Source organism: Meles meles, chromosome 3, assembly GCF_922984935.1.
Source record: "Meles meles chromosome 3, mMelMel3.1 paternal haplotype, whole genome shotgun sequence".
In the NCBI taxonomy this organism is placed as follows: domain Eukaryota; kingdom Metazoa; phylum Chordata; class Mammalia; order Carnivora; family Mustelidae; genus Meles; species Meles meles.
Window position 1 is genome coordinate 20,778,416 of NC_060068.1, and position 10,640 is coordinate 20,789,055.

The 10,640-nt window shown below is 37.3% G+C and overlaps 1 protein-coding gene across 1 annotated transcript; it reads left to right on the forward strand.

The window, feature by feature from the left end:
• Nucleotides 1-407: 407 nt before the first annotated feature.
• Nucleotides 408-1,184, forward strand: LOC123939154 (olfactory receptor 2M5-like; the record flags this gene model as incomplete). The annotated part of the gene is made up of 1 exon (XM_046001100.1): nt 408-1,184. A coding segment is annotated over one exon (777 nt), but the record flags the coding sequence as incomplete, so codon positions are not given.
• Nucleotides 1,185-10,640: the final 9,456 nt, after the last annotated feature.

Here is a 10,640-nt window from a genome sequence, read left to right on the forward strand (position 1 = left end):
AATTAATTAATTAAAAAAAAATCTTAAAATACACACACACACACACACACACACACACACAAACATGTTTCTAAAAGTACATTAAATCATGGATAAGAAATATAGAAAAAATAGTAAAAACTGATTCAAGTGACCATGGAGGAGTATTTTTGTATTTGCCATTGTTCTTAAACTTTAATAAGAAACTGCTTCATTTCTACGATTTTTTAATAAATCTCTTATATGTCTGTTATCATTACAGAGAGTCATGAAGAGTGGGAATGAGACAGAAACCACAGATTTAATTCTCCTGGGTTTCTTCCCTGAATTTAAATACATCACAGCTATGGTCTCCATCATTCTCCTGATATACACGGCTGCCTTCACTGGCAACACTCTTCTGATCCTCCTCTTTGGTTTATTTCCATCTCCACACCCCCATGTACTTCCTTCTCAGTCAGCTCTCCTTAATGGATTTGACTTTGACCTCTAGCATTGTCCCCAAAATGGCATTCAACTTCTTCTCTGGATGGCGGAGCATATCATTCCTGGCTTGTGGGACTCAAATATTCTTCTCCCTGATGGTGGCCATTGCAGAATGCATCCTTATAACTCTCATGTGCTTTTATCATTATGTGGCTATATGTGATCTTCTTCGATACCCAGTCATCATCAACCCTAAGGTTTGCTTGCAGATGATTGCCATGTCTTGGGCTGGAGGGGCACTTACTTCCCTGGGACACACTGCTTTTACCTTGCATTTTAACATCTGCAGCCCCAGAGAGATTCCCCACTTCTTCTGTGAATTCATGGCGGTGCTTAGGATCGTCCGTGAGGATATCTCAGCCTATGAAAAGGCAGTGGTGATAACAAGCATCCTTGTTCTGCTGCTGCCCTTGTCTCTCATCTTGTCTTCCTATGTTCTCATCTTCCTTGCAGTACTCCGAATGAACTCCCCAGAAGGCAGGAACAAAGCTCTGGCCACCTGCTCCTCTCATCTCTGTGTGGTGGGTCTCTATTTTGGCCCAGGCATGTGCATCTACATGAGACCCGGTTCTGCCAAGACTCCAAGGTTGAGTCAGGGTCTCTTTCTGTTTGGAACTGTCCTCACTCTACTCCTAAACTCACTTGCCTACAGTCTTAGGAACAAGGAAGTTCTAAGTGCTCTGAAAAAGTTACTAGGGAGGTGTCAGTCCTTCAGGTAAATGGCAGAAATCTCACTGTCACCCATAGGCAAAATAGAGATACACCAGCAAAGGGACATTTTGTCAGTTGATTCATCATCATCATCATCATTATCCCTTCAAGATCCTGAAAAATTCAACTCACTTTACTGAGTTTATCTGCAGGGGAAAAAAATGTTTATCCTTTCCTTTCTCCATCTTAAAATTTCTTTCTGATTGTCCTACATTATGTGTTGATGCAGGACAAGGAACTGTGTACATCAATTCTCTTTATGATTCATGCTTGATGGTAATGTACACTTTAGTATTTCCAAGTTTCATGTTGATACCATAAAAAAAGATCAGTGTCTGTATCCCTAAAATGAAAAATAAAAAAATTGACAAGCACATAGATACCTCAGAATAATTCCCTGATAAAATTAATTAATGGGCATGATGATAAATCATCAGGAATCAGATAAATTTACAGTATTGCTTTGCTCCATATATCTAACAGGACTATTAATTCCTCTTACTCTTGTAAAAATAGTCTTCACTCTATGTCAGTGCTTCCAAAGAGTGGATTTCTGATCACTGGTGTTAAAATAATTTGCTGACTTCACAAAATATAGCACTTTTGTTCTCATCTCAGATTAGCAGAATTAGAATCTGTTAAATTGGGCTCAGGGATCCGACCAGGAGACTGATTAGTGATTGTCATGCTTACCAAGGGTTGTAAGTCACGGAAGTAATTACTGACCTAATTTTCTAGACATGCTTGCTAGATAATTTCCCAGTCTTAAAGTTTCCAGATCTCTTTATAATGTATATAATATAATGGGTTAAGGTGGCTAGGAAAAACCAGTATTATTTTTAAGATAGGAAAAATAATAAACTTTATGTTTTGAATAATTCATAACTTAAACATTTTGAAGACACAGTAATGAGAAAGTAAAAATAAATTTAAAAAGACTCAGATTTGTGATATAAAACAATGAATAATTGAAAATATTTATAATGATAAAATTTAAAGCATGAGGCATTATAGATGTTTCCAAAATGTTGATATTCTTCAAAAAATTGAAAATACACTATATAATAGAGAGACTGTGAACTCTGAGAAACAAACTGAGAGTTTGGAAGAGAGGAGGTTGGGAGGTTGGGTGAGCCCTGTGCTGTGTATTTAGGAGGGCACGTATTGCATGGAGCACTGGGTGTGGTGCATAAACAATGAATCTTGGAAAACTGAAAAGATAAAAGAAAAAAAAATGAACATTAGGAACTTATTACACATGTTTCTTTTTTTTCTAAAAATGACTGAAATAGGGGTGCCTGGGTGGCTCAGGTGGATAAGTGTCTACCATTGGCTCAGGTCATGATTCCAGTGTCCTGGGAGCCTGCTAATCCTGCTGCTTGCTCTCTCTCTCTCTCTCTCTCTCTGTATATATATATATATATATATATATATATATATATATATATATATATATCTGTTAAATAAATAAATAAATAAAATCATTTAAAATGACTGAAATAACATAAAACCAGTTTTCTAGTGAATAGAAACATTCAGAAGGAGCACTAACAATCTAACAACTTCTCCTTTAAGTTCTGGAAAACTTAAAATCTTTATGTCAAATTCCAACTGTTTCAATAATATTAAACATGGCACCTTCAGAATTCCTAGAGGAATGGCTGACGGAATCCTTGAAACTGAGTCAAAATGTCACTTCACTGAAGAATAAAAATTATCTCTAAGCTATCTGAAATAAGAGCAGTGTGTCATTTAATGCATACTATCATGCAATGTTACCACTCAGTTGGTGGTGTCATAACACTATGGTACTCCAAAAGGAATCCACAGATAAGACTGTGTTTAGAAGATCACACTAGGAAAGAAAGGAGAAATACTCAGTGAGGGAAGATAGTCTGACTTGAAGAGTTTCTGTTGAACAATATGTGTTCATAAAGCATGTTATTTATGTTTGACTGTTTTAACTCCATATGTATGTGTTAAGGGTATGTTATGTATGTTACATGTGTGTTTTAGCTTCATATGTATTAACTTCATATATAACTCATGGAAGTGAACATTTTAACCCTGTGAAATTCATGGTGAATAGATTTCCAGATGGACTGGGAAGGCACTCACCTTGGAATTTACACTGTGTGTTTGTGACCCACTATTATTAGAGGGGCACCATTAAATACTGACTTAATCTTTTTTTTATATATATATTTCCTTTCAGCATAACAGTATTCTTTGTTTTTGCAACACACCCAGTGCTCCATGCAATACATGCCCTCCCTAATACCCATCACTTTGTTCCCCCAACCTCCCACCCCCAACCCCTTCAAGACCCTCAGGTTGTTTTTCAGAGTCCATAGTCTCTCATGGTTCACCTCCCCTTCCAATTTCCCTCAACTCCCTTCTCCTCTCCATCTCCCCATGTCCTCCATGTTATTTGTTATGCTCCACAAATAAGTGAAACCATATGATAATTGACTCTCTCTGCTTGACTTATTTCACTCAGCATAATCTCTTCCAGTTATATTTTAAAGGAAATAATTAAGTACATGATCATTCAGAAGAACAATGATCAATCCTAATTAAACCATGATTCTTTCATTTATTTCCATTTTCATAGTCATGATTTTAAATTGCGTTCTTCTAGTTTAACAGCTCTCCAGCATGCATATATTTTGTTGTAGAATGACCAAAAATGTCTTCTATATATAAATAAAATATGTATTTATTTATTTAAATTCAAATAGCTAAGTAATAGTAGGTACATCATTAGTATTTTTTTAATTTTTATTTATTTTTAAATTTATTTTTATTGTTCCAGAATTCATTGTTTATGTACCACACCCAGTGCTCCATGCAATACATGCCCTCCATAATACCCACAACCAGGCTTACCCAACCTACAAACCCCCAACCCTCCAAAACCCTCAAATTGTTTTTCAGAGTCCACAATCTCTCATGGTTTTCCTTCCCCTCCAATTTCCCAAAACTCCTTTCTACTCTCCATCTCCCCATTTCCTCCATGTTATTTCTTATGCTCCACAAATAAGTGAAACCCAATGATAATTGACTCTCTCTGCTTGACTTATTTCACTCAGCATAATCTCTTCCAGTCCCATCCATGCTGATACAAAAGCTGGGTATTCATCCTTTCTGATGTAGTCATAATACTCCATAGTATATATCAACCAAATCTTCCTTATCCATTCATCTGTTGAAGGGCATCTTTGCTCTTTCCATAGTTTGGCAACTGTGGATATTGCTGCTATGAACATAGGAGAACAGATGACCCTTCTTTTCATTACATCAGTATTTTGGGGGGTAAATACCCAGTGGTGCAATTGCAGGCTCATAGAGAAACTCTACTTTTAATTTAAGAAATCTCTACACTGTGTTCCAAAGTGGCTGCACCAACTTGCATTCCCACCAACAGTGTAAGAGGGTTCTTCTTTCTCCACATCCTCTCCAATACATGTAGTATACTGTCTTGTTAATTTTAGCCATCCTAACTTGTATAAGGTGGTATCTCATTGTGGTTTTGATTTGAAACTCCCTGATGGCTAGTGATGATGAACGTTTTTTCACGTGTCTATTAGCCACTTGTATATCTCGTTTGGAGAAGTGTCTGTTCATGTGTACTGTCCATTTATTGACATAATTATCTGTTTTGTGTGTGTTGAGTTTGAGAAGTTCTTTGTAGATCCTGGGTATCAGCACTTTGTCTGTATTGTCATTTGTAAATATCTTCTCCCATTTTGTGAGTTGCCTGTTTGTTTGGTTGACTGTTTACTTTGCTGTGCAGAAGATTCTGATCTTGATTAAGTAAAAAAATTCATTTTCACTTTTGTTTCCTTTTGCCTTTGGAGACATATCTTGAAAGAAGTTGCTGTGGCCAGTGTCAAAGAGGTTACTGCTTATGTTCTCCTCTAGGATTCTGATGGATTCCTGCTTCACGTTGCTGATAATAATTTCTGATGAGTGTTTCTATTTCCTTGGTGTTAGTTGTGATCTCTCCCTTTTCATTCATAATTTTATTAATTCGAGCCTTCTCTCTTTTCTTTTGGATTAGTTTGGCCAATGGCTTATCACTCTTATCGATACTCTCAAAAAAGGAGCTTCTAATTTCATTGAGGCTTTCTAGTGTATCTCTAGTTTCTATCTCATTGATCTCTGCTCTAATCTTGATTATTTCCCTTTTTGTGTGTGGAGTTGGCTTAATTTGTTATTGATTCTCCAGTTCATTAAGGTGTAAATACAGCTGTTGTATTCTGGATTTTTCAATTTTTTTTTTTTTTTTTGAGGGAGGCTTGAAGGCTATATATTTCCCCCTTAGGACCAAATTATTGTATCCCATAGGTTCTGGACCAAAGGCTCCTAATTCTCATTGGTTTCCATGAATTGTGTAAGTTCTTCAATTGATCCAAGCATTCTTAATCAAGGTGGTTTTTAGCTTCAGGTGTTTGAATTCGTTCCAAACTTTTTCTTGTGGTTGAGCTCCTGTTTCAAAGCATTGTGATCTGAAAATATGCAGGGAATATTTTCAATCTTTTGGTATCTTGAGCCCTGATTTGTGACCCAATATGTGGTCTATTCTGGATAAGGTTCCATGTGCATTCAAAAAGAATGAGTATTCTGTTGTTTTAGGTAGAATGTTCTGTATATATTTATGAGGTCCATCTGGTGCAATGTGTCATTCAATGCTCTTGTTTCTTTTTTGATTTTCTGCTTGGATGATCTGTCTATTACTGAGAGAGGTGTGTTAAGATCCCCTACTATTAATGTATTCATATCAAAATGACTTTTTATCTTGATTAACAGTTGTCTTATGAAGCTGGCTGCTCCCATAGTGTGGCATAAATATTTACAACTGTTAGATATTTTTGGTGGATAAACCCTTTAAGAATGATGCAGTGTTCTTCTGTGTCTCTGACTATGGTCTTTAGTTTAAAGTCTAATTTATCCAATATTAGAATTGTTACCCCAGCCTTCTGTTGAGGCCCAATGGCATGAAAGATGCTTCTTCATCCCTTCACTTTCAGTCTGGATATATCCTTAGGATGTACCCTTATGAATGTGTCCTGTCATTTTATCCGATCTGCAACCCTGTGTCATTTTATGGGTGTACTTAGACCATTTACATTGAGTGTGATTATTGAGAGATACATTTTTATTGACATCGTGTTACCTTTGAAGTCTTTTTTTCTATAGATTGTCTCCATATATTACTTTTCAGTGATATTCTTGTGTTTTTTCCTCTTTTATAGAACCCTCATTAATATTTCCTGCAGTGTCAGCTTGGTGGTCACATACTCTTTTAAACCTTACTGGTCTTGGAGGCCCTTTATCTCTCTATCCATTTTGAATGTCATATTGCTGGATAAGGTATTATTGGCTGCATTTTCTTCACATTTAGTGCCCTGAATATGTCTTGCTTGCCCTTTCTGGTTTGCCAGCTTTGTGTGCACAGGTCTGACTTTATTCTTATGGGCCTTTCTCTGTATGTAAGGAATTTCTTCTCCCTAGTCACTTTCAAGAGCTCCTCTCCAAATTTATGATTCATCATTTTCACAATCAGTAGTCTCAAGGTCTTTCTAGATTATCTGATCTTGGGGGTAGACCTTTCAGTCTTTAAGACATGAATGCTGGTTCCATTCTACAGATTGTGAAATTTTCATGGAGAATTTTTTCAAATATATCCTGTAGTTTCCTTTTTTCTCCGCCCCCCCCAAGGGATTCCAATAATTCTGACATTAGAATATTTGAACAGGGAGGCACTTGTCAAGAAAATAAACCACAGGAGTAATTTGGGCTCTTTTTATCCAGTAACACTGTCTGTGGGAGGGAGAGTGCAGCAACTCTCTGTTGTGACTTCAAAATAATTTGTTGTTTTCGAGATCCTTAATCTGTCCTTTGTCAGTTTCTAACAAGGATTTGACAGCACAAGTTCTCCGTTTAATCCAGCATCTCATTATTTAATCTATTTTGTCAGTTCATTTTTTTAATTTATTTTCAGCATAACAGTGTTCATTGTTTTTGTACCACACCCAGTTCTCCATGCAGTACGTGCCCTCCCTATTACCTAACACCTGGTTACTCAACCCCACACCCCCACACCCCTTCAAAACCCTCTGGTAGCTTTTCAAAGTCCATAGTCTCTCATGGTTCATCTCCTCTTCCAGTTTCCCTCAACTCACGCTCCTCTACATCTCCCCATGTCCTCCGTGTTCTTTGTTATGCTCCACAAATCAGTGAGACCACATGATACTTGACTCTCTCTGCTTGACTTATTTCGCTCAGCATAATCTCTTCCAGTCCCGTCCATGAGGCTACAAAAGTTGGGTATTCATCCTTTCTGATGGAGGCATAATACTCCATAGTGTAAATGTACCACACCGTGGCCATTGCTGCAATAAACATTGGGGTACAGATGGCTCTTCTTTTCACTACATCTGTATCTTTGGGGTAAAAACCCAGCAGTGCAATTGCAGGGTCATAGGGAAGCTCTATTTTTAATTTCTTCAGGAATCTCCACATTGTTTTCCAGAGTGGCTACACCAACTTGCATTCCCTCTAACAGTGTAAGAGGGTTCCCCTTTCTCCACAACCTCTCCAACACACGTTGTTTCCTGTCTTGCTAATTTTGGCCATTTTAACTGGTGTAAGGAGATATATCAATGAGGTTTTAATTAGAATCTCCCTGATGGCTAGTGATGATGAATATTTTTTCATGTGTCTGATAGCCATTTGTATGTCTTCATTGGAGAAGTGTCTGTTCATATCTTCTGCCCATTTTTTGATATGATTATCTGTTTTGTGTGTGTTGAGTTTGAGAAGTTCTTTATAGATCCTGGATATCAACCTTTGTCTGTACTGTCATTTGCAAATACCTTCTCCCATTCCGTGGGTTGCCTTTTTGTTTTGTTGACTGTTTCTCTTGCTATGCAGAAGCTTTTGATCTTGATGAAATCCCAAAAGTTCATTTTCGCTTTTGTTTCCTTTGTCTTTGGAGACATATCTTGAGAGAAGTTGCTGTGGCTGATATCGAAGAGGTTACTGCCTATGTTCTGCTCTAGTATTCTGATGGATTCCTGCCTCACATTGATGTCTTTTATCCATTTTGAGTTTATCTTTGTGTACGGTGTAAGAGAATGTTCGAGTTTCATTCTTCTACATATCGCTGTCCAGTTTTCCCAGAACCATTTATTGAAGAGACTGTCTTTTTTCCACTGTATATTTTTTCCTGTTTTGTCGAAGATTATTTGACCATAGAGCTGAGGGTCCATATCTGGGCTCTCCACTCTGTTCCACTGGTCAATGTGTCTGTTTTTATGCCAGTACCACGCTGTCTTGGTGATCACAGCTTTGTAGTAAAGCTTGAAATTGGGTAACATGATGCTGCCAGTTTTGTTTTTGTTTTTCAACATTTCCTTAGCAATTTGGGGTCTCTTCTGATTCCATACAAATTTTAAGATTATTTGCTCCAGCTCTTTGAAAAATACCGGTGGAATTTTGATCGAAATGGCATTAAAAGTATAGATTTCTCTAGGCAGTACAGACATTTTAACAATCTTTAATTTTCCAATCCAAGAGCATGGAATGGTCTTCCATCTTTTTGTGTCTTCTTCAATTTCTTTCATGAGTGTTCTGTAGTTCCACACGTACGGGTCCTTTACCTCTTTGGTTAGGTTTATTCCCAGGTATCTTATGTTTCTTGGTGCTATAGTAAACGGAATCGATTCTCTAATTTAACTTTCTGTATTTTCATTGTTCGTGTATAAGAAAGCCACTGATTTCTGTATATTGACTTTGTATCCTGCCACATTACTGAATTGCTGTATGACTTCTAAAAATTTGGGGGTGGAGTCTTTGGGCTTTTCCAGATAAAGAATTATGTCATGTGCAAAGAGAGAGAGTTTGACTTCCTCCTTGCCAATTTAGAAACCCTTTATTTCTCTTTGTTGTCTGATAGTCGTTGCTAGGACTTCTAATACTAAGTTGAACAGGAGTGGTGAGAGTGGGCATTCTTGTCGTGTTCCTGATCTCAACGAGAAGGCTGAAAGCTTTTTCCCATTGAGGATGATATTTGCTGTGGGTCTTTCATACATAGATTTTATGAAGTTCAGGAATGTTCCCTCTATCCCTATACTTTGAAGCATTTTAAACAGGAACGGATGCTGGATTTTGTCAAATGCTTTTTCTGCATGAATTGAGAGGACCATGTGGTTCTTCTCTCTTCTCTTATTGATTTGTTCTATCACATTGATTGATTTGCAAATGTTGAACCAACCTTGCAACCCAGGGATGAATCCCACCTAGTCATGGTGGATAATCTTTTTAATGTGCTGCTGGATCCTGTTTGCTAGGATCTTGTTGAGAATCTTAACATCTATATTCAACAGTGATATTGGTATGAAATACTTCTTTTTGGTAAGGTCTTTGCCTGGTTTGGGGATCAGGGTAATGCTGGCTTCCTAAAAAGAATCTGGAAGTTTTCCTTCTGCTTCAATTTTTTGGAACAGCTTCAGGATAATTGGTGTTATTTATTTTTGAAAGTTTGGTAGAATTCCCCAGGGAATCCATCAGGTCCTGGGCTCTTGTTTTTGGGGAGGATTTTGATCACTGCTTCAATCTCGTTACTAGATATCGGTCTATTCAGGTTGTCAATTTCTTCCTGGTTCAATTTTGGGAGTTTGCAGTTTTCCAGGAATGCATCCATTTCATCTAGGTTGCTTAGCTTATTAGCATATAACTGTTGGTAATAATTTCTGATGATTGTTTCTATTTCCTTGGTGTTCGTTGTGATCTCTCCCTTTTCATCCATCATTTTATTAATTTGGGCTTTCTCTCTTTTCTTTTGGATTAGTGTGGCCAATGGTTTATCAATCTTATTGATTCTTTCAAGAAACGAGCTTCTAGTTTCATTGATACATTCTACTGTATCTCTGATTTCTACCTCATTGATCTCTGCTCTAATCTTGATTATTTCCCTTCTTGTGTGTGGAGTTGTTTTGATTTGTTGTTGATTCTCCAGTTATTGAAGGTGTAGAGACAGCTGGTGTATTCTGGATTTTTCAATGTTTTTGAGGGAGGCTTGGATGGCTATGTATTCCCCCCTCAGAACCGCCTTTGCTGTATCCCACTTGTTTTGGACCGAAGTGTCTTCATTCTTATTGTTTTCCATGAGTTATTTAAGTTCTGCTTTGATCTCCTGGTTAATCCAAGCATTCTTCAGCAAGGTGGTCTTTAGCTTCCAGGTGTTTGAGTTCCTTCTGAACTTTTCCTTGTGATTGAGTTCCAGTTTCAAAGCATTGTGATCTGAGAATATGCAGGGAATAATGTCAGTCTTTGGTATTGGTTGAGTCCTGCTTTTTTACCCAGTATGTGGTCTATTCTGGAGAAGGTTCCATGTGCACTTGAGAAGAATGAGTATTCTGTTGCTTTAGAGTGGAATGTTCTGTATATGTCTATGA